Source organism: Stigmatopora nigra, chromosome 15 (genome assembly GCF_051989575.1).
Source record: "Stigmatopora nigra isolate UIUO_SnigA chromosome 15, RoL_Snig_1.1, whole genome shotgun sequence".
Classification (NCBI taxonomy): domain Eukaryota; kingdom Metazoa; phylum Chordata; class Actinopteri; order Syngnathiformes; family Syngnathidae; genus Stigmatopora; species Stigmatopora nigra.
The window spans coordinates 5455304-5480828 of NC_135522.1; the positions used below are offsets into that span (position 1 = coordinate 5455304).

Genomic DNA, 25525 nt, shown 5'->3' on the forward strand with positions numbered 1-25525 from the left:
TTTTCAAATTTTAAAAAAGTATTTGGGTTTATTTGACAAATGCAAACATACATCTGAAAATGTCCATCGATTTAAACCAATTTCGACTCAAATACATCTTGAGTGTATTCTATTATTTACACAGCAATTTCCGTCCAAAATGTTTTGCTTCAAGTTGACCTTCTTGCATAAGTGTCAGTCCACTTCTAGGCTTGAGCTTGTTTTTCTTTTAGCTGTCCAATCGCTGAGCTGACCGGCGACCGTCAGCACGGCGGAATGGCGTGTTCCTCAGATCTGAGGACGGAAACATCAACCATCCAAACAATCAGGTGAGTGGGTAAATTCTAAAACGTATATCTTACCATACCAACAACTGCATTTTCTAGTTATTATTATGACTAAATGCATATGGAGTTACCTGTAATGATGTCCTCCAAAGCGCCATCTTTGCCTTCGCGTACCTGAGGTTGCACTTGCTTCCTCTTTAACTCTGCAAGGAAGTCCATCTTGGGCATATGGGAAGCCTGGAAATGAAAACCTTCAGAAACCGAGAAATTCCAATAAACTGCACCACTCCATCCCAAAAACGTACTTTGGTGCCTCCAGCTTTTGACGAAGAACTCTCTTTGGCTTCGCTCAGCTCCAGCTCTATTTTCTTCTTCAGCTCATTGTCTTGCTCAGCTTTCTGTGATGAGAAAAAAATCAGGGGAGGCCTCATATCGTTTTTGCCACATCTTCTCCACCTTCTTACCTTGTAAGCTTTGATGAAACGCGCAAAGAGTGGGAAGAACATGGCCGGCTGAGTGGTTTTGGGGTTCTCACCAAAATACTCCACCACTGAAGTGTAAGCTTCCTGCGAGGTCAAGTTCATTTAGATTAGATCTATTTGACAAGATTCTATCATTTGATTCGTGGGACTTTAAAGCTCACCTGTGCAGTCTTACTGTCCTTCACCAGAGACCCCAATGGCTCGCTGTTGTTTTGAAGGAACTCCTTCAAGACCAGACTGTCATTTTGTACAGCAAACTCCTTCTTGATCATCTCCATCCCTCGCTCCAGAGAGCGGATGTCCTGAAGAATGCTGTCCAAGGACACTGGTAGAAAGACAGTAGCTTTTGAGGAAGCACTTCCAAAGGACAAACAAAAAAAAGTGAGTAAGTACCAACCAAGTGATGCTTTTTCTACAAAGTGGAGCTCGGTGTGAAAGTTGACCAAGTCGGGATACTTTTCATGGACGCTGTGGGTAATGAAGTGGAGCAGTGTCTGTGTTCGGTCTGTGGACTTTGTCTCCAGTAGCTGAAAGACAAGCAGGAGTTGACATGGTTCCTGTGGTCTGAAAAAACTCCTCCACTGGAGAAGCTACTTACAAGATCCAGACTCTGAAGTCGAAATCCATAAGCTGCCCCTCTCTTGCTGCTGTTCATGTAGTTGCCAAATGCTAAAACGATCTAAAAAAAAAAGTCCTCAAAAGATGTTAGCATTCTTTGAGGACGGTGGTGGTTAATAACTTTTCTTGGACTGACCTCTAAGATCTTCCTTAGTTTAGCTGAGGATTTAAGGGACATGGAGGCAGAGATGACGGCGTTGAATTGCTGCAAGGAAGATATCAAGGTTCAGGACGTTGGTTTCGGGCTTTATGAGGAGGCTAAACTCACCGGTTGTAGCCTCTTGATGCTCTCGGGGAAGTTCCCCATATAGATGAGCGTATTAATCCGCTGGCTGAGGCGAGGGATCTTGCCGAAGCGCAGAATAAAGCGATCTTCATCTGTCAGATTATCCAAAGATCGACCATCTTCCTCGTAGTTGATCAGAAGCTTCATCTCAAAGTCTGAGGGTATGAAGTGCTCCAGCAGCTCCAGGAAGTCGATGGATAAGGACTGCTGGTCATACCTGTCGAAGAGCCAAGTTTTTTTTTTCATTCCAATCAGTCATGAAGGTCAGAATCGGGCGGAACATACGTCTCAAGGGCGATGCAGATCTCAGAAGGATTCATCCCAGCTTTGCGCAATGTGATGGCCAAATTCTTAGCCTTGTTAGGGTCAATTAAAGATGTCTTGTTGGAAAGCTTGGACCCTAACTTCTTTTTCACCTTGGTCAGGTCAGCTGGGTTACCCTGCGCTTTGGTCTTGAACTGCTCTTCAAATGTTTCCATGTTCAGCTCCTGAAGAAAGACAAGATGATAACCTTCATAGCTCTGTTACCGGACCACCAGAAGTTGTAATTTATGGGGGGTATATGACTTCTTACCCCCAAAATGTGGTCATCATCTAGATCATGGAATACAGTTCCCTTAACCTGTGTGGGTTTTAGAGGCTGCCAGTTTAACAAAGGCATCCTAAACTTCGTCTGAATCGGCTTCTTACTTTTCAACCCTGCGAAGATGCAAAAATCCAGTTATTGTCTTTTCCGGGTTTTTCTAGATCAGCGGTGCCGAGCCGATTCCACAAAGGACCAAGTGGGTGCAGGGGACAGTTTAACCAGAACCTTTCAGCAATCAACTGGTTACAGTTGGAAGACGATTGGTATTGGCATTGGTGAGACCCACTTGGCCCTTTGTGGAATGGGTTTGATGCCTGTGTTCTAGATCCGTTCTCTGTTCCGTACCAGACAAAATGTTGGGAGCTCCTGGAGGGGTTAAAGAAAAGCCACCTGGTGGAGGCGGAGGAGGTGGAGGCCCGCCTCCGGCGGTCGGTGGGGGAGGAGGCGGAACTTCTTTTTTAGCAGCAAATGGAGGGGGTGGAGGTGGTGGAGGTGCTGGTATAGATGAACCTCCTCCAGAGGAAGGTTCAGGGGGTGGAGGTGGTGGTGGTGGTGGAGGTGGAGGTGGTGTCACTTTTTTGACAGCAGGTATAAGAGGTGATGAATCTCCTCTTGGAGTAGGTGGCAGGGGGGGAGGTGGGGGAGGAGGCGGGGGACCAGGGAGAACAGGTAGCGCAGGAGCAGGGGGAGATGTCGTAGGAGGTGAAGGAGTAGGAGCCGACTCGGGTTCAGGATCAGGAGGCCCCGAAGGACTAACTTGAGTTGTGGAGGTATTGTCGCCATTTGACTGGGCCGCTGGTATAGAGGCGTTGTCGGTCACGGTGACGGGCACAATGGTGATGTCCAAAGCTCCTGAAGGGCTCCTGGTTAAGCAGATCAGACCTTTCTCCTGCAGTTCCATAATTTTCAGCTCCAGCTCAGACGGCGCCTGATTGGTGGTGGTCAAACGCTCTCGCTCTTTCTCGCGTTCCCAGTCCAGTTCTTTCTCTCGTTCTCTCTGCTTCAAAGCGCTGACTTGAGAACAGGAGTCTCTCAAGCTTTCCTGGAGGCCAAAAAAACAAGATAAGCTGTTGGCGGTCAGTGTGAGAAAAAAAATAAGATATAGATTTATAAATCCAAACTATGGGGAAAAAATTGGGTGCGACTTATAGTCTGGAAATACGGGAAAGACGACTTCCTTATTTTTAGTGTTGCAAAAGTTCATTTTTTAAATAACAGTCCATGGCCACATGGCTGTTAAGTAAATAAGAGTAGTACGTACCTTAAGCAACTCCGTTTCTTTGGTGGCCTGCATGAGTTCGGTCTCCAACTCGGAAATCTTCTCTGCACTCTGAGACTCCATCTCAAGTATCTTAGCATTGAGCTGTAAAAGGACCGTGCAAGGAACATTGAAGCCCACATACAAGACCTCCACCTCACATGACGTCAATGACACAGCAATTGACCTGAACGTTGAGTTCCTGCAACTTGTCCACATGCTCCAGAACACCGCTTCGGCTCTCGGCGTCCTCCAGCAGAGCCCCCACGTCCAGCACGTTGTCCAAGTAAGCCTGGATCTGGACCTTAAGCTTCTCGCTCTCTGTTTGCCTCAAACTCTAAAGTCCCCAAATAATAGGGGGAAAAAATCAACTCCACTTTTTTCCCAGCACAGCGTAATCATCTTACCTCCAAATATTTGTCCAAGCCCAATTTAGTGAATTCATACTGCAGGTGTACACGGAAGTTCATATTCTCCACGGAATGAACCACAATGTTGATGAACTGCATGCAGGCCACCTGCAAAAAAATGTTTAAATCCCATGTTTAGTCTACATTTTTATCTTAAATGATCCAATGCGATTTCATCTGTTTGTACTCACCATGAAGTCAATGTTGCAGTCGTCGTTGATGAAATACTCCATCAGCTTTTCAAAACGATTCCTTTCTCTGCTCACCTGAGGGAGGAAAAAAAACAGATTAGCAGCCATTCAGAGCCTTGGACGTAGATTTTAATTGGTTTGTTGTCATTGAAAAGTGGGTGTAATTGAAATAATTGTTGATATTTTCTGCAAGTATGTATTCTTATGAAAAAAAACCTCTCTAAAATTGTCAAAGGCCGACAGGATAATGTCATGTCCTCCTCTGACCAGACAGACGGCGGCCAAAAGCTCCAGTACCAGGGCCTTGGTCCTACCAGAAGATCCAAGTGGTCATGAATTGGGATTTTAAAGGTACACACAAAAACACACACACAAACACACACGACTAACTGACCTGGGATTCCTGCTGTTTAAACTGAGCGTGATCTCATTGACGCAACGCGGGTGGGTCATCACTAGGTTGAAACCCGACTGAAAACAGAGACAAACAAGCACTTGTGTGATAAAAAGTCTCCTGAAATCCATAGAAGGCTACAAAAATCCTAACTGTAGAGGTGTGCTTAAATGATCAGCATTTATAAAAAGCTCACTTAAAAATCAGGCTCAAAATCAGATGATTTTTATAGACACTGGCCCATACTAGATAGCGAACAAGTTTCAAAACAATTGCTTCAAGAAAGAGTAGGACTTTTGAAGTTAGTGTCTACAAGAACAAAAACCTCACAAAATGACACCCAAAGTTTATAAACAGTGTAAAGTTTGTGTACCTGATAGTTCATGATGGCCCTCAAACACATGATACACACGTGGACATCATCTCTGTGACTTGGCGAATGCGTCTTCTTCATTTTGTTCCCCAACGTGGAACTGATCCTGTTCATGAAGACCATATGAGACCACCCGGTCGGTGATCTCTGTTGGAGAAAACTTTTTCTCACCTGACGGTGAGGGCCCTTGCCGCTCTGCCCATTCCGTGCGAGTGCGAGCCTCCGCCGGCCTTGGTCAAGTCCTCGATGGACCTCCCGTTGACAGACCTGGATTTTTCGCCCAACGTGCTGCCGTTTTCGCTGCTTTCCGCATCAAACCTGCAAAAGATGATTTGAAAACAATAGCATAACTTATTTATTAATTAATTTATTTTTTCCTAAAGCTACTCACGAGGCATCCCCCTGGGCTTGAGACAGATACTCCACCAGCACATCCAGACCTTTGTTCTGCTCATTCAGGAACTCTTGAGCCCAGCTATAAGAAAGAAAATTGCAGGAACACTCAAAATATAGTAAGTAACATGTTGGAAAAAACTGTATTTTCATTGAATTAGCGCTTACCCGATGTGGTTCGTGCGAAGGGATATTTCCAAATCCTTGAGGACTTTGGTGGCTTCTTGGATTTTCTTCTTCTGGTTAGCAAGCAGCGACAAAGCAGTCAGCGTCAAATTTTAATGCATTTTAGGAGATTTTTTGTGATGTCATTGTTAAAAAAGACATCACTATGGCGTGAGCAATACATAGATTAAACCTTGATTTCTGTCAGATTAGCATACCCATATAGTGCTTTACTACTTATTCAATGTTACTCAAAGTGCTTTATAATAGTTGTTTATACATAAATGTGGCATACATGTAGTAAAATAATTATTAAATAAGTATAATACTGACATGGTTTGTCAGGCTCATTTAGTTTATGGTAAATTTTGATACTTTAAATAATTTGTTATTTAAAGAAGACTAAAAATCTCATTTGTGTTCAATACAACCCACTTGCAACAATCAGTTTTCATTTTACAGACCTTCCTTGAAACTAAATATAAAGTCACCAATACATAAATATATTTGAAGTTTTAAAGTCTATAGGTGAAATATGGCCCAATAACTGTCTTGACAAAATATCAATCGGGAAGTTGCAGGCCAAAATATGTCAATTAAGATTCTTTTTTGCAGAAATACAGGACTGACCCGGCGAGCAACGACTACTTGATCCTGGTAGAAGCTCCTGATCTTGGCCGGGTATGTGGATGGAGGACTTTTCACCTGGAAGCGCTCCTGAGAGGACAAAGAGGGAAGTGAATGACGCACGCAAACATTAAGTTAAGTACCCGCACACTAACACACACTAAACAATCTGCGCCATCGTCCTAAGCGGTCGCCATGCCAACGCCTTTGCGGTTTTAACACTGTGTTCTTAACCGCACACGTGAAGGCGGAAACCCAGGAAGTTTCATGACCTGAATAAAATCCATTTAAAAGTAACAAAACAAAATTCTGCTTAACTGACTGCCATTGACAGCAATAGACATCTAATCTGAAAAATAATACTCTTTGGTTCATGGAACCATTTATCTGTGTCAGGGTTGTGGGGTGCTGGAGCTTATCCCAGCTGACTTGTACCATTGAATGCCCAATGCCAGCCATTGAGTTAAAAAAATGCAATTAAAAATAGCAAATACATATACTAGTGGTAAATAATGAAACATGATAGTAAATACCTGGTCACACACAAGTTCCCATTTCTTGTCGTTATCATATTGGTTCAACAGCTGCAGTTTATCAGGTGGCAGGTTCATGTAACTCTGAAAGGGAGAAATATTTTTATAAATAACCTAAATTTTAAACTAAGAAACTTAGAAACAATGTGACAATGCACTGTGCAGTCTTCACCCAAAACCAAACCCCAAAAGTTCATAGTGCACTTTTTTGGTGATCATTTTTGGCCCCCCAAAATACAAAAGGTCAAAGGTCAGTGTCCACCTTAGCTCAATGTCAATGAGTTTTTAACAATATATGCAGAATGCTGCCACCAATCCTTCCAAGGTCATGTAGGATTAGCAAGTAAATATTAAAAATACAAGGAAACTGATCATATGACTGTATATATCGGCCATGAACATTTTTACACATTTATCAGACAGTATAATAAGTACATGCTTGTTGCTCATTTTGGAAACACCATTTGACTTCCTCCTCGCTTGTTTTGCTCAAACAGGAAACGAGATCAGGTGCCGCGCAAACGGCTGAGAGGGTGTGGCATTCAAATTGGAAAAATACAGTTATTGGGTCTACTTCTTAACACTTTCAGTCCCATTGACGGTGGTAGACGTCCAATGGAAAGACTCTAAACTCTTTAAATCAGTTTGTCACAAGTAGACTTCATGGGGATTGGATGCCCTCAATATCAGCCAATGAGTTAAAATATTAAAAAGAGTAACTTGGGGAATGGCGACAGTTATCAATGTGAATGGAAAAAGTGAGGAGATATCCATCTTTCTTTTGTGTGGTAAGAAGTCAAGGCCTGAAGAGGAAGTGAGGCAACACCGCAAAGCATAAGACCGGAAAAGCACTATATTGTCATCAGGCTGTACTTTTGAGGTGCCAAAATGTGCACTCAAATTTGGCGCACAACCACAGAGGATGAAAAATTAAGAATTTTTGTAGTTGAAGAAAATTAGCTAAAAAATAGCTTTATGGGCTGGAGTAACACAAAATTTATCTGGCAAGCTATCTGTGGTTATTTATGTTAATTTTTGTTTCAATATTGTTTCTAAACTCACTTAAAATATATCTGGAGCGCTCATGATTTTAATTTTATTTTTTTTATTTCCAAACAGATTACCTCGTTCTGCCAACGTGACCTAAATGGGATTATGTAAAAAACAAAAAGGGTTTCTCGACTCACCAGCACAACTTTGAAGCGCTCCTCCAGCTCGTCTTCAGCAGGCAAAGGCAACTTCGGGGGAGCCGACTGCTTCTTGGGCAACGTCGGGGCGCCGGGTTCGCTCATGACGGCCGATGTGCCCACCGAGCTCCTGGACTCGCGGCCTTCAGACGCCTCCTGCTCCGAGCCCCCGGCATTCCCCATCACTAATCTCCACAAGTAATCCAGGAGGAAAGCCGTGCAAAAAACACCTTCTCCCGAGAAATCAGCGCATACCAGAGCAAGAAGCGTGTGGGCCTAGATGAAGCCTGGTGGAGGCAGGGCCGTCATGGTGCGGAGGTCAAAAATGGAAAAACCGCACCTCGGGAAGAGATCTGCGTGCTTTCTGAACGGAAGGCGAGACACTGAAATGCAGAAAAGACAGAAACCGCGCCAGCAGAAAAGCAGAAGAGTAACTTCCTGTGCATGGCAACACTATTCTTGATCAAAACATGGGGGTGGAGCACAAACTGTGGTGGGGACTGTCAGGGGTGGTTGTAGGTGCTTGTAGTATGAGGTGAAAAAGTGAGAAGTTGTCTTGAAACCACTCGAGGAGAGCTTGGTCTTTACCTTTCAGTGGAGGCCAGTTTGTTCAGAGGAGAAACAGCGGCGTCTTGTGGCTGAAAATTATTACTGCATCCAACGCTGCCCCATTTGAGGATGCTTAGGAAAAAAGGAGAACACACGAACCATACTTCACTCGTAATGCCTTCAGGTTGAAGGCAAATATAATTTGCAGTTCAGCTGATATTTAGACAAGATTTCATGACTATACTCGTGCTTACTTCACCGAAAGAACTCGTACTTTGAACCATCCCGGAGAAAGTCGTCTTTCATTTGCATACTTCAATTTTGTGAGAAGGACCGCGAACGCACCGATACGATTAAGGACTTCCAAGATGGCGGATCCAACGACGTCGCCCGAAGACCACGGCAAGGTAAAGTCGAACTATACCGTCGTAATAAACACAATCTTTTTTTGTCTTGTTACACGTCTTTTATGACATCAAGTACAAGTAACCCGTCGTGTGGTGGTGTATTTTTGCCTTCACCTGGCTGTCATTTAGTCTTGTTTGTCCGATGATTGTATTTTAGTTGAGATGTTATTGTTTTTTTGTCTAGAACTTTTAGTATAAGAAAGCTTGTAGTACTTTTGTGTTCTCAAGCAGGAATATATTAAGTATCCTCTTTATTTCAGACTGTTTGACAATGTGTTTTAAGTAATTGTCAGCTATTGAAGGGGATAGATGTACCATCGTTTCTTTTAAATGATCTGTTTTCTCGCTGCACACAAGAGTAATTTCCCATAATTGCCCGTCACAATACTAAACCTAAGGAAACACGTCAACAACCTCCCTACGCTTCTAACTGCTTCAACGATTTGAGTAAATTCATCGATTGAGTGCAATTGTTCTCCGATCTGATCTATTTGGTCTGGGTTTCCCACTTTAAGTGGATTCGATGGCTGTCATTGACAGGCGATGAATTCATGACATCTTTATAGGAACCACAAGAAAATTGCCTACCTGTTACCTGAATGTCGTTTTTATAATGATATATTATTATATAATATACCAAAGTTACCGTTTAGTCACAGTATAGAAAAGAAAAGCTTTGAAGCAACTCTATCAATGACAGCTAATACGTTAAACTGCCATTGACGGAGATAGACGTCCAATCTATTTGGAGTGGAAATCTGGCAGTCAATGAACGTTTAATCGCTCATTGCTATCCTGCCTAATGATTTTGATTTTGACAAAAACTATATGCTAAATATGAGTGATCTTGCTTGTCTTGTTTGTTACAATGATTTTATTGGAAGGCATGATTTATCAAATAAGATATTTTTGTAACTATTGTACAGTGGCATCCTGAATGAAATGGCAAACACAGCATAGATGCGCTTACATGAAAAGATGTATTCAGGCCAGTGCTCAGTGGGTGTTTTGAGCACCTTTGTCCTCATCTAGGCCGATTTTCACCACGTCTTAATTTGTTTCCCCGTCCTTTCTCTCCGTCTTCTGTTGCCTGGTGACGACCCAGCATTCGGAGATGACGTTCGGCGATGGCGTTTTCGACCCCGGTGAGTTTTTTTTTTTGCCCGGCACGCAGCAGCCTCGTGGAGAAGCATGATTAATTGTGACCATTCTCTGTCGTAGCTTACTTTGTCGAGGCCTCCAGGACGGGAAGCGCCGTGTCGAGGGCCAACAGCATCAGTTCCACAAGTGCCTCTTCAGTACCAAACACTGGTGTGCAATCAGATTAATTTCTTTTTCGGTCTCCCACTTCAAATGAATTGGACATTTATTTGTGATGATCTCATTTCTCGCAATCTGACAGATGACGAAGACAGTGATTGCAGGCACCAGACGTCGTACAAAAACTCCTACAAAGATCGGCGGAGGCAAGCGCACACGCAAGCCGAGCAGAAACGACGTGACGCCATCAAGGTGAGACGCCGCTACCGCATTCTCATCAAACGAGTCCTAAATTTAGCAACTGTTGTGTCCATCTTCAAATGCAGAAAGGCTACGACGACCTGCAATCTGTTGTTCCGACTTGCCTACAATCGGAATTTACTGTGGGAACTCAGAAAATCAGCAAGGCCACCATCCTACAAAAGAGTAAGATACTTAAAAAACATACAGAAATGGGGCACCAAATGTTAGGTATCCATAAAAATGGGGGGCATCCAATTACATTATGGCCCGAATATAAGACGACCCTCTTTTTGAAAAAAATACTTTTTGAACACCAAATTCATTTTTTTTGCAGAAAATAATTACAGTTCATCTAAAACAAATCATAACAATGTAGCTCCGAGCACCCTTGCTAGCTTTGTTTTTTTTTTGCTGCTTTATGTCTTAATGATTTGATTTGGTGATTCTTAATGATCCCATTTACTTTGATTTGCTTTGTACTTTGTGCTTTTGCTTTGTTGTTCTGTCTAATCACCCTCTTGCTACTGCCACAATGAAATTTCAAAAATATTTTAGCTCTACAAATGTTTCTGTGCAGCCGTGGAATACATCAAGTTTCTTCACAAAGAAAAGAAAAAGCGAGAGGAAGAAGTTTCGCGCCTGAGGAAAGAAGTAACAGCACTTAAGATAATGAAAACGTGAGTTTGTTTTGTTTTTGTCAGACACACTTGACTAGTCATGTGGTTATTGACAGTATTGCTCCTATGTAGCACAGTACCGCTGTCACAGTGCTAAAATGTTTGACACCAAAACGGCAATACGTGTTGTCTCGATAGGAACTACGAGCAGATCGTGAAGGCCTACCAGACCCACCCGCAGCAGGGCGAGGACCAGGTTTCGGACCAGATCAAGTTCAACATCTTCGAGAACATCATGGATTTTCTCTTCTTCTCCTTCAGCAGTTCCATTTCGGTCAATAGCTTCCAAGAGCTGTCGGCCAGCGTGATCAACTGGATCGAGGAGCATTGTAAACCGCTGGTACGTACGCCGCACACGCCTAGTCGCCTCCTCTCAGAACTTGGTTTTTTTTCCCCCCTCTGGTAGAAGCTGAAGGAGTTTGTCATCGGCGTATTACAGCAGATCAACGGGCAGCCCTACTGACGCGGGTGGTGACGGTACATGGTTTTGCATAGTTTAGCCGAGGCGCACACTCGATGTCTGTCTTCTTTTGACAATTGGAGCTGCTTTTATAGCTGCTGGACACAATTTCCACATTTTGTGGACAACAGATCGTGTTGAAACAGATCTCAGGACGGTCTTACTCAGGGCTCACGTCCACGCAAAATATGCTTTGCTAAGAGTTTGTGGCGATGTCGCCTGCCTAAAGGGTTGCTTTTAAGTCAATGGTGATCGATCGCTGAACTATTGACAATGCTCCAGGAAGTAGGAGATTGTGATTGTAATCTTCTCGGTGTCAAGCGGTGGCGGGCCGTGAATTTCAAACTGATGCCTTCAATTTTATATCTAAATCAAACCCTCAAAAACTATTTCATGGCTATAAAAGCCTTACTGCAGCTATAGCTGCGACACAAATAAGCATTGATGAGAATAAGTTCTCAAAGAGTATGTCATTGTCTCAGTACCAATACTTGTTGTTTTTTTGCACGTCAATATACTACTTAGTTTGGCAGTTGTTTTGAATTGCCATGTGGATACTTTTGTGTTTATGTTGTTTTGTTTATCATTGCTGTGCTGCTGTCATCCATGGCCAGGATACTTAATTCCTTAACTGTATTTCCTGGTGAAATAAAAGTGTTTTAAATAATGTATTCTGCTCTTTGCATGTATTTTAATTTTTATTTCAAACACAAACATTGATAAAACATAGCTTTTCTTGTCTCTTTATGCTTTTAAATAATGAATTTTGAACTTTTTCAGTGCCTTTCTTCTGCTGAGAAGTACGAGTTTAACTTGTTGACGTTCAAGTTATGAACTGGGAGGGTCTTTGATCCCATCCTCCGACTTGTGTTAGATCGGACATCCATCGACTGCATGAAAATGTCATAACTGAAACTGCCTTCAACTTTTTTTTACATCCAGAAAACAGATCTCAAACAGCTGGCACGACCACCTTGTGTTCTTCATCCGTCTCAACACCAACTTCCTCCTAGAAGAAGAGAAACACTTGTTTAGTATTTCAAAAATAATCTCCCAAGAGTTTTATTTCACTCACCAGGAACTCTTTCTTGCTTTTGGGATATCCCTCCAGGATTGCATCCATCATGTCTGAAGCCTAAACAAAAAATTGAAGGGTTGAATTAATTTAAAAAGTTTTGATTGAGCTATTAAAATCCACAAGATGAGACGTCTAGGATTACCAGTCTCTTCCTTTTTCGCCACTCTTTGACATAAGTGTTGTGCTCTTTCAAAATCTGCAAACAAAATAGGAAGAATTCAGTCACTCCAATATACAAAACACTGCAACACTCATACTTTGTCTTTCTCCTCAGGTGTGACGTGATTGGTCGCCGACTTGATCTTGTCCAAACGTTCCCGATGCCCCGAACACTCGTCTCTCAGCTTGGCTATCTCGGATGTCATTTCTTGATTCGTCAGGCTGCTAGTGAGATTCTTCAGCTCTAGAAAACATTGAAATCTGTATCTACGTCTGGCCAAGATATTCGCAAAGCCGAAAATAATTGCTCCCCTTTCACATTACCTGACTCCAGGTGCCTGCAGCTTTGACTGAGGACCTGAATCTCTGCATTAAGAGTCGAGACGCGTCCATCCAAGGCCTTCAAGTCTGCCTCGTTCACATCTTTAAAATTGGACTAAAAGGGAATAGAAGGTCAACATGCACACACTCCAAATGTAGGTGAGATTTCCTATCAAAAAGCACATGTTCAGTGTACCTATTCATCTGCTTCCCACCTTATAAAAGCCTGCACATGCGCTAAATTGCCTGCGGGTGGCGATGTTTTGTAGGCAATAACTGCGTTCAACTTGCAGTCAACTTTGGGCCAAATTAGTGATTTTGATGGTCTTTAATTGGCAGGAGAATAAAATAGCGTTCACCTAATTGACACTCAACACTATGTTAGCTGTAAAATGGCACGCCAAATCTAAATAAGTCACTTTGGGCCCAATCCATGATTTTTATGGACTGTAACTACCACCAGAATAAAATGGCATTGATTTTTTCCCCACTTATTTCCAATATGAAATGTAATATAAGTACATTGAACTCAACCAACCTGATTGGCAAAATAAATCTTCTGTTTGCCATAAGTCTTCTCTATAATCTTGCCTTCCAAAGCCAGAAGCCCCAAAGATTTGACCACTGCCTGGAGATGCAAAACAGTCACAATGTCCTTGGGTGTTGTTTTGTTTTTTGTAAAACAACAAAAACAACAAACAGATGTCATTCTCCCAAATATCATTCTGACCGTTTTTCCCAATCCATGCTGGTTTTGTAGGTTGCAGAAGACATCTTGGGCGTTGTAAGGACGATTCTGGTCTTTCAGGTAAGCGAGGATGACATTGGAGCCTGTGTGAATAACCACATGTTATTATTGAATGACATTATTTGTAGCCAATTCTCAAAAACTAGCATGCATCAACACCACTGTACGAGGCAGATGGAGATTTCTCAATGTGGTCTGGCATTTAAAAACTCCAACATTAGTTCTAAATGAAAACCACCCATTTGAAACGAAGATAATAACTTACTGTTGTCCTTTTTACTCATTTTCAACTAGTTCTTGCTCGACTTGGTTGTCTTTCAGAGTTTCGCGCAAAACCAGTACGTCACAAAGATCGTTTATTAATAGATAACACTTGACACGCACCAAATGATTTTAAAATTCTTTAAATCCGCCCTTCCAACTTCATTTTTTGTCGAGAATTAGTATATAATAATGTTTTGCGTTGAAGGCAAATATTTCCATGTGTCAATGATGCTAATTAAATATGATTTTACCACCTAAAAACAATACGCAGAGTGAGCGTTTGTCAAGCTGTGGGCATGTTGCTTCCGGGTTAGGCGGGTGTGTTGTTGCATGTGTGTGTGTTGTTGTTGCATATGTGTGCGTGTGTTGTTGTTGTTGCATATGTGTGCGTGTGTTGTTGTTGTTGCATATGTGTGCGTGTGTTGTTGTTGTTGCATGTGTGTGTGTGTGTGTTGTTGCATGTGTGTGTTGTTGCATGTGTGTATGTTGTTGCATGTGTGTATGTTGTTGCATGTGTGTATGATGTTGCATGTGTGTTGGTTAGTGCATGTGTGTGTGTGTGTGTGTGTTGATGTATGTGTGTGTGTGTCAGTGATTCAGGGGGGTTTCTGAGTGCAATATACTTTCTCTGCGATTGGGCCTGAGCCCGTTTGATTTCTCAGCATGGAGTGGATAATCCCATAATCTGATAATGACCCACTGTGCAGATTTAGTGATTAAAGATCTGAGGCAAAATGGTCGTTGCTATAGTTGCCAAAGAAAAGGAAGCTAAGAGTTGCTCAATAGTCTTGACAAGAAATATATATTTTTTGATAAATGCATATTTTTATTGTATTTTGGCCACATTACACAAAGAAACGATGCAGACCCAAAATCTTGATATTGTGACATTGGTGCTATTTGTGTAGTTGCTTCTGAATATACTGTAAAGTGACAGCAATTCAAGCCTTTCATGCACTAATTGTGATTTCTTTTAAACCCTTACAGGGCACTCAAGCCAACTCAATGTACGACTGCCATTGACAGTGCTGGACGTCCAATCCATTCTGACTGCAAGGGGGCAATAAACAAGTATAAGATAAGGTAATGTATGATATTGACAAAAACATCATAAGACATAACAGCTAAAATATGGCATTTTGTTGGATGGAATACAAATTACTATTTTTAAAAAACACATTTGTACAACTATTACACATTGACATTTCACCATTCATTATGGGATGTCCTAACCATTCCACAAAGTTAGTTCAGGTTTTTATTCCAACTCATCCAACACAAACAATTTTAACCAATGAGCTGCCTTCAGAAATCAGCAGCACCTGCCGGGAATCAATTGATAACACCTTCCAAACACCAGATTGGTTAAAATACTTCCCCTTTACTCTTGTTAGGTTGGAATGAAAACCCGTACCCAACCCTCCCACCTTGCCCCCTGACAACCCCCTTTGGCACCCCGTAATTTAACCACAAAGCAACAAATTGGCCGGTCGCCAGGATAATTCACACTTTTCCCCTCTTTTTTCTCATTTAAATGTGTCCGATTTAAATTACGTAAGAGATTAAATGCTTGTGTGGAGGTGGACGATGTGTGGCTGGAATGGAGACGCACCCTGCACTGACACACGCACACGCGCACACACAGGCACGCGCAAACACACGCATCGTCATGCGGCGGCTCATCGGAGGCTGAGGCAGGCGAATCCCGAGCGAACGATAGTGTGGGGGAATAAACGGCCTCCATGACAAGATGCCAACCTTTTCCGTCATGTATAAAGGAGCCGTCATTATTAGCAGGTAAACATATGGAATTCTCACGATTTGGAAAGACCGCGCGTACTTTTTTTATGCATGGGTAACCTGACCGCATGTGTTGCTATGGTAGTCGAGAAATGTCGCGTTAAATCGGTGAAACTCTGAAATGCTGAAGATCGGGGACTAGGAATGTTTTTTTTATGTGGAAAGGTGGACTGAGAAAAACGTGGTTTGTGACTTGGGAACTCCGGAGTGATTCCGTCCTTTGGGAATCAAACGCGTTTGGCGTCGGTGGTGTTGTTGTTGTATTGGGATTTGGAAAGATGCGAAAAAAACGACAGGTCGCCTTCTTGTTCCTTTTTCTCTTTGCGTCAATTGGGTTTGAACTATTCCATCTGTCGTCTACTAGCCCGTGCGCAAAAAGAGGAAACGCTGGATTTATTCTGCTTTTATATCTGGATTAAAAAAAACATTGTCTTTTGGGTTCGGAAATGGACCTGCGACAAAGTCGAGGTCGTGAGTTTAGCCCTCATTGACCTCAAACATTATCGAGCTGCTTAAACTGTAGCTTTGTAAGTGTTTATCTTGTTATTTTCAGAGATCTTCTTTGCTCAAATCTCAGTTTTTATATTTAAAATGATCAAAGTGAAAGCCAGTGTTTTGCTGATTTTTATCATAAATAAGGCAAAGTGTTACCAACTTTAGATTAAAAAAAGGCCAATGCTGCATAGTCTTTTGACATTTAATGTTTAATGATCTGCAACAGTGAAGATATCGATGTATATATTTTATTTATCTATAGTCAAAAGTCTTTGTTATCATTATACAAGAGCTGCATATAACAAAATTAGGTCAGCTATAGGTCATCGGGCATCAACTCCGGTCCTCGGTGTTGCCGATCCGGTGTGTTTTCCAGGTTTCCCTCTGGTAACACACCTGAATCAAATGATCAACCCACTAACAAGCTGTCCAGAAGTCTGAGAACAATCCTGATTATATGATTCAGCTGTGTTGTCCAACCTAAATTATTTTTGGGAAAATATTGTGCATGAACCTACACAATGTTTTTGAAGAAATGAACACATTTTAAAAGGCTGTAAAGCACATTCGGGCCATTGTTCAGTGAGAATTGTATTAGATATTATGATGACCTGCATTCATTTATGTTGAATTGTTTAGTGTTTGTCCAACAGTTTTTGATTGAACTGTATGGAGTGAAACTAAATAGTTGGTGTCAAAACATTGCAAAACAGCCTTAATGTGCATAATGTTTATTGATTCTGATACATAAGTTCTGTAAAGTGTTATTGTAATCTTTTTTCTGTTTCTCACTGCAATACCAATGGCAAGAAATGAACCACATTTCCAAAGATAAAGCACAACTATCTAAAATATTTAATATTTTCTTTACTTACTACATAGTGCATGCCATCATGCCTGTTGGCGGTCCAAATTTTCATATTCATATTTTATATTACTTTCCGGGCATTGTGGATGCTTTCCTAACCTGGGGGGCTTTTGATTTATATTATTTTTCACTTCGTAGTTGCTTTTGACTTGCACATGATAAGGAAAGTGATGCTTTATAGCCCCAAAAAAACAAAACAAAAACAGTTTTAGTTTCCATTGTGTCCTCAATTAGCCTCATTCTTTCAAAGTCAGCTGTGGGACTATCACACAGTTCGTGATAAACCCTCTGCAGCTGAAATATTGATAATTCTCCTTGTAATGCGTTTGGCAGTCGTACAGAAAATCGTTTGCAAGTTAGAAAGATGCCACAGGATAAAAGGCCAAAATAAACCAAGCTATTAATATGTCAGTGGTGTACTAACTTTTTTTCACCGAGGGCTCTTTCGAGAAAAATCAAAGGAAATCCTTCTACTTTTATTTACCTTTCATTTTTGTTAATAAAAATCTACTTGATGTTACATGTGAACTCATTGGCTGCCATTAATTTTGATAGATGTCCTATCCAGTTTGACTAAGAGGGTTGGCAGCAGTCATGACTGAATGTCGGGTACACATGATCACTTAATGCTGGTTTTCCCATTTGAAATAGATTTGATTTACTGACATATCTAAAATATGACTGCTAAATGAGCAAAATAAAAACATTTTTCATTGGCTCAAAATAGCCACCCCTGTTAATTTGTATTGGACATCTATTGACATTAATTGCTGCCAATGAGGTAACACAAATATAAATCAATGCATTAAAAAAAATCAATGCTTTTTGTTTGATCCTAATGCTCTGAAAATGACAATTATCCCACGTTTTTGCTGGTTTACTTTACTTATATATTCTTTCTCTCTTCATCTTGAAACAGGACACTCATGGGCCCATATGGTGTCGACAGAGCAGTTCATTCCTTGGATTTTACAGATTGTGAGAATGGTTTGGGTGAGTATATTTGATCAAATTTATATCTGTGCAAACAATAATTCAGTAATACAAAAAAAAAACATTAAAAAATTATGTAATCCACCTGAAGTACTGCAGTCAACTATATAATCTGTTGAATTTTCGATACCAAAGTTAAACAAGTTCTTACACAGGTATAAAAAACATCATGTCATATAATAAAACATGGAACCAAAAAAGTCTGAAAAACCTCCTCCAAATGAACGAACATAACAGGTTTAAGTCAGTTCTCTTGAGTCACCGTATAGTTAGGACGCTACTAGCTCCAATTTTAAAGTCATGAAAACAGCAATTGGATTGACAATTTCAAAAATAGATAGAATGGAATCTCAAAAATAGATAGAATGTACTATCTGTGTGCCAGCCGCCACATCCATTAATAAAAGTAGTACTTTTGAACAGGATTTTCTTTGGAGAGGTGGTATCCCTTCCCTTCCCTTCCCTGCTCAGTACAATGTGTTTGCCTGTGAGCCAAAGTAGGTCATGTACTAAAGCCCTAACCCACTTAACTTAGCAGGGTTAAGAATGCAGAAAGCTGAGTGCTGTTGTTTTTATCTAAACGTCACTCCTATGACACTACACGCGTGCACATAATTCCCACCCGCGTTTGAGTGCTCTATTGTAGTTGTGATGCGCTTCATATTTTGTTGACATTTTTTTCCGGGGAAACTAGAAATAAAAAAAATGATCTCGCGCACCAGCTGTTAGCCAAAGCGATCTTTTGATTTATACTTATTTTATTCTACGTTTGTGTCTTTCTATCTGAATGGAATTTGTTAAAGGTGATGTTATAATATTTGATTTCATGTATAATATAATGAACAAAAAGTGATAGTACTAAAGTGGACAGATGTTAAAAAATTGACATTTAAGAAATTGAACACTTTGATGGCTTTTGCAATTCAAAAGATAATTCAAAGCTAACCCTCCCATTCTAAATTAATTGGACATATTTCATTGTCCATGTCAGAAAATGAGTTTAAAAAAAAGTTTTGAACAAGAATGTTGCATTCATACAATGTTGTATTTGCTGGACAACATTTTTCAGAATATTTTGAAAGAAATGTCAAAATGCTTATAATAAATAAGTACGTTTCAACTCATTTCAGTTAAAAAATACATATTTGTGTACAAGAATGTTGCATTCATAGTGTCGTATTGGCTGGACAACATTTGTCTGAATATTTTGAAAGGCTTAAAATAAATAAGGACATTTCCACTTATTTATATCTCAGGTATTAAAGTGATTGGTGGAGTGAAGGAGCTAACAGGAGAAGAGTTTGGAGTTTATGTTAAAAGGATTTTACCCGGTGGCCTTGCTTCAAGTGACGGTAAGCGTACATTGAGTGAATTTATTATTTATTTTTTAGTTATTTGCTGCAGCATTTGAGTCATTTCTTTTGTGGCAATGGAAAAAAATGTGGACTACTTCACTCCTAGCAAATAAAAAGGTTGTAATCTCATGCAAATGTCTTCCACACGTCTGGCGTTGAATCCCTGGTTTCAAGCCCAACTTGCATCTTTATGCATGAGCTGAAAAGCAGAATTTGCTAATATGTTAGAACATGTGCCCTGGAGTGTGCCTACCAGCTGAAGTCACAGTTAACTGTGTGAATTGTTCAGCGAGAACAGTGGACTCTTAGTCTATCCGACTGGATTTGGAGGGGCAGATCAAGTATTTTTGGACTTCTTCTTGTGAAACCTGGAGAAAAAAAATGCAGATATGCTATCTTTTCTCTACATTTTTCCGTCAATTGATGAATAGAATCTTTGATCCTTAAAGACGGGCTGTATTTTAATTTCTCTCACTTTTCATAGGACATGTTATCCAAATTTCTGCTACAAATTAAAATTCTATTGCTGATGATCCCACAGTTGGTCACAAAGTAAAAAATGTACTTTATTTCTGACAGGAAACCTTCTACCAGGGGACCAAATCTTGGAGGTTAATGGTGAAAGTCTATTAGGTGTCACAAGTGAAAGGTAATGTAGTCAAATATGGCTACTTTCTGTTAAATGGTATTATTATTGATTTTTTTATACAATATTTTGTTTTGTTCATCAGAGCGGTGGATGTCTTGAGAGCAGCTTCAGCGACCAATCACATGCGACTTCTTATAGCCAGGGACGAGGAGGCAAAGTAAGTAGAGCCCTTTTTAGTTTAATTTGGGGATTGTGACATTGCTATTATCCTTTCAATTTGCACCTATTGGTCTTATTGTTAAGATTTTTGGACAGGTGAACTTTTTTTCTTGCTAAAAATAAGTCATTTTTTTCCACTCTTACCTTTGTGGGGATATTAAAATGTAGAGTTGCGTGTCATCTGCATAGTTATGATAGGAGAGTTTGTAATGTTTTATAATCTGAGGTAATAGAAGCATATCAATGTTGAATAACAGTGGTCTGGGAATGGACCCAGTGTAACCTACCCATTATTCCAGTCTGTTACATCAAATCCGGTACTGAGATACCGTAATACCAGAACAGATTATATTCCTGCTCTTATGTTTCGATGAATGTCATTTAAGACTTTGATAAACACAGTTTTCATGTTGTGTTCTGGCCCCAATCCAGATGGAATTGAGTTAAAAAAAATGTTTTGCATCATAATAGCATGAAAACCAGCTTTTCAATGACTTAGCTTAACATAACAATCTGAGTTCAGGTGATAATACACCATAACTAATAGAAGTACTTCCTCCAAACCACCTCATAATCCATATCTGAGTTCAAAACGCACAGATTTGCATATTCAAAGATGAGAAGCTTAGAGCACTTTGCTGTGTCTGTTCATAAATTTCATAAATTGTTTGCATTGTCTTGCCATTGTTCGTCATCCTAAAAAAATTTTTTTTGAACGAGTACTGTGTTGACATATTTTTTGGTGAAGGCATCGGAAATGAAAAAAGCTCACGTGAGAAGAGAAAAATAAGAGATTGAGAGCAAAGGAGAGGGACAACTTCGGACAGCAACGCCATTTTTCTTGGATGCATGAAGATGTAGAATTGCATCAAAAAGGGCTGTCAGCAGTAAACTGCTCAGTAATGACAGCTGACCAAAGTAGGGGAAAGAGCTTAGCTTCAGGCTTCTCTCTGAGAAGATGAGCTCTATGTGTTAATCTGTGATTTAAGAACCCTATAGCAAAAGTATGGATTTGGAGGGGAAACTGGAGGTTTGAAATGACCTAACTCTTAAAACAGACAGTGGACAAGCTATTCAAATCTTTACGTTTAACCTCTTTAATCCTTTATAGGGCAAGTAACTATGTTATGTCATTGAAAATGTTATTTTTGGATTCTTTAAACATTTAAAGCCTTCTACAAAAGAAACAATTTGGAGTCATTTTTAAAACAACTGAAATTAAAATTGTGTTTTTATACTATTTTTGAATTTTGTACACTAGGAATAAGATATGGTTACAGTCTAAAGTTTGTTTTGTTTTCTATTATTTAACGGTCTAAATGCCTTTGTTCTTTTTTTGTGTCAAAATTGATCCAGTTTCAAGTTTGTGTGTGCTACAGTAGATGGTCAATTTTTATTTTATTTAGAAATTTCACACTGAGATAGGTCATATATATATCATATTTCATGTACCAGCAAAAATGAATGCAGATTTCTGACTCCATCAAATGATGAGATTCAAATATCAATTACAATTTTATCTCACTGCTAAATAGATGAGTGACATTTGCATTGTTTAAGATTCATAACTAATAACTTGTATTTTTTTCTTTCTTTCCATTTTTCATTCCCATCTTTATTCCACTCTAAAGGAAAGAATTTGCTAACTTGCTGGAGAAATATGGCTCCAATGGTAGCACAGGATCAACACGCAACTCTCCAATACAACAAGGTAGAAAATGTTTTGTTTGTTTTCTATAAATGAGCTCCTTTTCAACTATTATGTGATCTCATGCTATTAAATCATTGTTGCATGCTAGCAAAAAATGTAGTGCGGAGGCAGAATGCAGGAAAAAAATGTTTTTTGGCAAAGGTTCTGAGCCTAAGGATAAATAGAATCAGCCAAGCTCTAAAAATTGTTAAGGACAAGTGCACTTGTCCGTTCCACAATTGCCAACATCTGTTTCCTTGGTGAAAGAACCATCCAGCTGGTACACATTTGATAAAACAAGCTTAAAAAAATAATTCTTGGTTTCAAGAGCAGCAGGTGGAGATCCAGAGTTTGCAAGATTAGGCCAATTTTTTTTAGATTAACACATTCATGGATGTTACAATTGTTTTCAATTCAAGTTTATATTGCACAAGGTCTCAAACCTGCATAAAATATCACTTTAAAAAGTTTTTAATACACAAAAAATGAAAATATATTTAATCTGGACCTTTTTGGTGCAGCTACTGGTAAAGTACTCTATTTATTAGCATTTTCCCCAATTCTTCAGGTGGTCGCTACCTGGAAAGTACGTCTTCGGGTTCCTCATCTCGCTCTCAGAGTCCTTTGTTGTTAAGCCCGGCTGGCTCTCAGAACACGTCCAACAACAGCGGACATATGATGCGCTCGCTCAGGTAGCGACAAATGGAACATTTGGCTCCTTAGTTTAAAAAAAAAGTCCTCCTTTTTAATGGGAGTGTGTACTTTTATGTTCATGTTGCCAGTCACCCGGGCGAAGGAGTGATTCAACTCATTTCCGTGACCCGATCCAGCAGTATGGGCATCACTTTGGGAGGTGGCTCCAACCGTCCCGATGGTCCAGCGGTTTTCATCCAGGAGGTCCTGTCAGGTGGCGACTGTCATCGAGTAAGAACTACTAGTACATGATCTAGAGAAGCTTTTTGAAATGAATTGAATTGAATGCTTTAAAGCTTCACAACAAAGTGCACAAATAACAATAAACAGATAAATTAGTTGGTAATATAATATACCTTTCAAAATATAAATTTTTCCCGTATTTTATCAGTTTTTTTTATTATTCCAAATTGTGTAAGCATGAGATAAATATAGGGTGTCAGTAAGCAATGTAAATAAGTAGAGTACAAATAACAATAACTAATGAATCAATCAATAAATAAAGTAATAAATAGGCAGTCCTTATAAGTGGTCACCATAGGTAATCTATTGCTGTCAAATGCAACAAAAATGTAATGAGTTAGTGAAGATATTTATTAAACAAAACCATTGAACAAAATAAATGAATACAATTTCCATGGCAAAATCCAGACAGGCAACCTTTAATTAGAATTTTTATCATTCTTTTCAGCCCCCAATTGTAGTAGTCGTAGTGTTGCCCACATAAAAAAAATATATGCATACATCATTTTGAACAATGAATGAATGAATGTGGGTGCAAAATGAGGAGATAGCAGCAGAGTCAAAGCATTCCTGCTAGCCCTCACACTCGAAATGCTTTCTCTGGGCTCACATAGGCAACCTGACACCAAAACAACGTGCGTGCCCAAGGACATCCGAGCACTATTTGTGATTCCAAAATCCTGCCTGAAATCAAACCATTAATATTCATCAGCTCCTAAGGATCTGACAGCATTGTGGTTTCTTCCAGTCACACAACTACTGCTGTAATGGTTGACTGAGAGATTACGATTAATAGCTAATTATTATGGCAATCTTTTCTGAATGAAGATGTTAGGATGGAAAGGAATTCATTTCAGCTTGCCGCACCCTCGCTTCCTGCACCATTTGACATGCGGCAGTTTTTCCCCCCCACATGATCTTCCAATTTTTTTAATCCCATCCCCACTCTTCAACTCGGTCGCCCACTCATCTCACCACTGGGCAATAAGACAAGCAAATGGGGGAAAAAAATCAAATGTTGACATAAGGCTGGAATATTCATGTTTATATATTTTGGCGAGAACAAGAATATTGTAGCTGTATTTTTTTATGTTTTATTTTATTGGATAGATATCTGGATTAAATTGCTAGATTGATATTTTGTTTTGTTTTGCAGGATGGACGTCTCAGACCAGGAGATCAGCTTATTGCCGTTAATAAAGAGTCCTTGATAGGTGTTACCCACGAGGAGGCTAAAAGTATGCTGAACAAAGCCAAATTGAGGTGAGTACTGCTCATAGAATCCACCTTTTCACATCTTTGCCCCTAATTCATTGCATGTTAATGGATAAGCATATTTTCTGTTGCTTACTCAGTCAAGAAAGTGCAGTGGAGATTGCTTTCATCCCAGGAAAAGGGCTCTTCCAAAGCAGCACATCTCTACACAATGGCGTACAGCGAGCAGCAAGCAACAGTTACAATTCTGGACGTTTAAAAGTCCACATCCGATCACCAGAGGTTGGTTCACCTTTCTGCTTTTTTACTGTTTTTCCCCCTTTTAGCTGCTTAGTTGAATTTGTGGTATTAACAACATTGCTGTTGCATTTATGTCATTTGTATTGTGTGTGTTTGTTTATGTATTGTTTACTTTTTTCCCAGATTTGTGCAGAGGAGCCTGACTCAGTGTCTTCGCCTTCTTCTGACATCTGCCCACCAGATATCCACATTTCAGGTTTTAATACGTTTCTATCATATTTGGTTCATATCAGTGATGTCAAAATCTGTATGAAATTACCCCAAATTTACTAGAAATGACCTGTAATTACCCTAAAATTGAAGAAGTGACGTAAAATTTACTGGCATTGAAAATGATAGACGTTCAACTCACTTAAACTGGCCTTGAAGGCTCATTTTTCAGCCCCATTGACGACATTAGATTTCATTGATGTGGCCCACCAATCCAACAGAGTTTGACACCCCTGGTTCATATTTCTATGCAAGTGGAGGGATTTCATCCTGTGTGTGTGTGTGTGTGTTTTGCCTGTCTTGTCTTGAAATAGCCACACAGACAACTACTGTCAATGGTAAGGGTCACACGTGGGTCCCGCCACCCAAACATCCCATCACAATCCCATTGACCAGGATTACCACAGTCAAGGTTATTTTCTGGGTGGTCTGACCCTTTAGCTCCCTTTCAAGCTCTTATTGGTTAAGCCAGTTGCTAGCCGTCACAGATGTCAGCCCTTTGCAAAGAGGAGCCGAGCTTTATGTGTTGGAAAAAAATCAAAGTAAAAAAAAAAAAATCTGGTGCTGGCCAGCTTTTCATTCTATTGGAAGTCTACCATTGAGATCCTAAGTTTGAGTTTTTGCGCTTCATTTAATCAGGGACAGTATATATTCATATTCATGTTAATGAACATATTAGATTAAATAACTTTATTCATCCCGTATTCAGGAATTTTCATTGTCACAGTAGCAAGAAGGCGAGAATACAGACCAGTAAAAGATGTTTTCGGCATAAATAAATAGGTAGGAAATATGTAAGGAATGCACTCTTTTTGAAGGGAACTACACAGTCACCTCTAGAGCCAGGCCTTGTTGATATGTAGGATTTTTTTTGTACAAAATCTAGCAGTGGAGATGGAGTTTTGTGATGTAGCTGTTTC

The 25525-nt window shown here is 40.0% G+C and overlaps 4 protein-coding genes across 20 annotated transcripts in view; 2 read left to right on the plus strand and 2 right to left on the minus strand.

The window, feature by feature from the left end:
- Positions 1-8732, minus strand: fmnl1a (formin-like 1a). 9 transcript variants are annotated; one of them, XM_077735454.1, is made up of 27 exons: positions 8573-8732; positions 8358-8450; positions 7770-8152; positions 6583-6666; positions 6053-6139; positions 5426-5496; positions 5256-5339; positions 5036-5182; positions 4865-4970; positions 4492-4568; positions 4314-4407; positions 4098-4172; positions 3904-4014; positions 3684-3833; positions 3500-3601; positions 2584-3280; positions 2227-2351; positions 1938-2140; positions 1635-1869; positions 1503-1571; positions 1347-1427; positions 1146-1275; positions 910-1073; positions 731-832; positions 572-664; positions 398-503; positions 1-273 (listed from the first exon to the last, which is right to left on the minus strand). In XM_077735454.1, exons 3-27 carry the CDS (start codon positions 7950-7952, stop codon positions 209-211), a joined length of 3441 nt encoding a protein of 1146 aa, XP_077591580.1. In that variant the 5' UTR covers positions 7953-8152; positions 8358-8450; positions 8573-8732; the 3' UTR covers positions 1-208. The 9 variants fall into 9 exon arrangements, 1 of the variants encoding a protein (XP_077591580.1); XR_013329036.1 differs by having other exon boundaries at positions 398-664; positions 910-1275; positions 7770-7925; positions 8025-8133; XR_013329033.1 differs by having other exon boundaries at positions 398-664; positions 910-1275; positions 7770-7954; positions 8025-8133.
- mlx (MAX dimerization protein MLX) lies at positions 8292-12833 on the plus strand. 4 transcript variants are annotated; one of them, XM_077735462.1, is made up of 8 exons: positions 8292-8725; positions 9831-9870; positions 9947-10036; positions 10128-10237; positions 10312-10411; positions 10806-10905; positions 11044-11249; positions 11312-12036. In XM_077735462.1, exons 1-8 carry the CDS (start codon positions 8687-8689, stop codon positions 11398-11400), a joined length of 774 nt encoding a protein of 257 aa, XP_077591588.1. In that variant the 5' UTR covers positions 8292-8686; the 3' UTR covers positions 11401-12036. The 4 variants fall into 4 exon arrangements, with proteins under 4 accessions (XP_077591588.1, XP_077591591.1, XP_077591589.1 ...); XM_077735465.1 differs by lacking the exon at positions 11312-12036 and adding an exon at positions 12718-12833 and having other exon boundaries at positions 8293-8725; positions 11044-11245; XM_077735463.1 differs by having other exon boundaries at positions 8295-8725; positions 11044-11245.
- On the minus strand, positions 12278-14258 carry psmc3ip (PSMC3 interacting protein). The gene is made up of 8 exons (XM_077735466.1): positions 13937-14258; positions 13654-13754; positions 13462-13551; positions 12927-13038; positions 12701-12846; positions 12586-12639; positions 12441-12500; positions 12278-12374 (listed from the first exon to the last, which is right to left on the minus strand). Exons 1-8 carry the CDS (start codon positions 13953-13955, stop codon positions 12318-12320), a joined length of 639 nt encoding a protein of 212 aa, XP_077591592.1. The 5' UTR covers positions 13956-14258; the 3' UTR covers positions 12278-12317.
- LOC144209207 (syntaxin-binding protein 4) overlaps positions 13679-25525 on the plus strand; it is a 24292-nt gene continuing 12445 nt past the window's right edge. For 3 of the 6 annotated variants that reach the window (XR_013329037.1, XM_077735455.1, XM_077735456.1), the window contains exons 1-12: positions 15566-15732; positions 18018-18091; positions 19348-19443; positions 20026-20095; positions 20178-20252; positions 21886-21965; positions 22513-22636; positions 22727-22868; positions 24037-24143; positions 24236-24377; positions 24519-24591; positions 24920-24943. Coding sequence is in view for 5 of the 6 variants with exons in the window: in XM_077735455.1 (XP_077591581.1) it covers positions 15686-15732; positions 18018-18091; positions 19348-19443; positions 20026-20095; positions 20178-20252; positions 21886-21965; positions 22513-22636; positions 22727-22868; positions 24037-24143; positions 24236-24377; positions 24519-24591; positions 24920-24943 (1054 nt within the window). In the remaining variant the exon portion in view is untranslated. Of the gene's footprint in view, positions 13732-14922; positions 15019-15565; positions 15733-18017; positions 18092-19347; positions 19444-20025; positions 20096-20177; positions 20253-21885; positions 21966-22512; positions 22637-22726; positions 22869-24036; positions 24144-24235; positions 24378-24518; positions 24592-24919; positions 24944-25525 lie in introns of those variants that run through there. The other 3 variants (XM_077735457.1, XM_077735458.1, XM_077735460.1) reach the window with 2 other exon arrangements.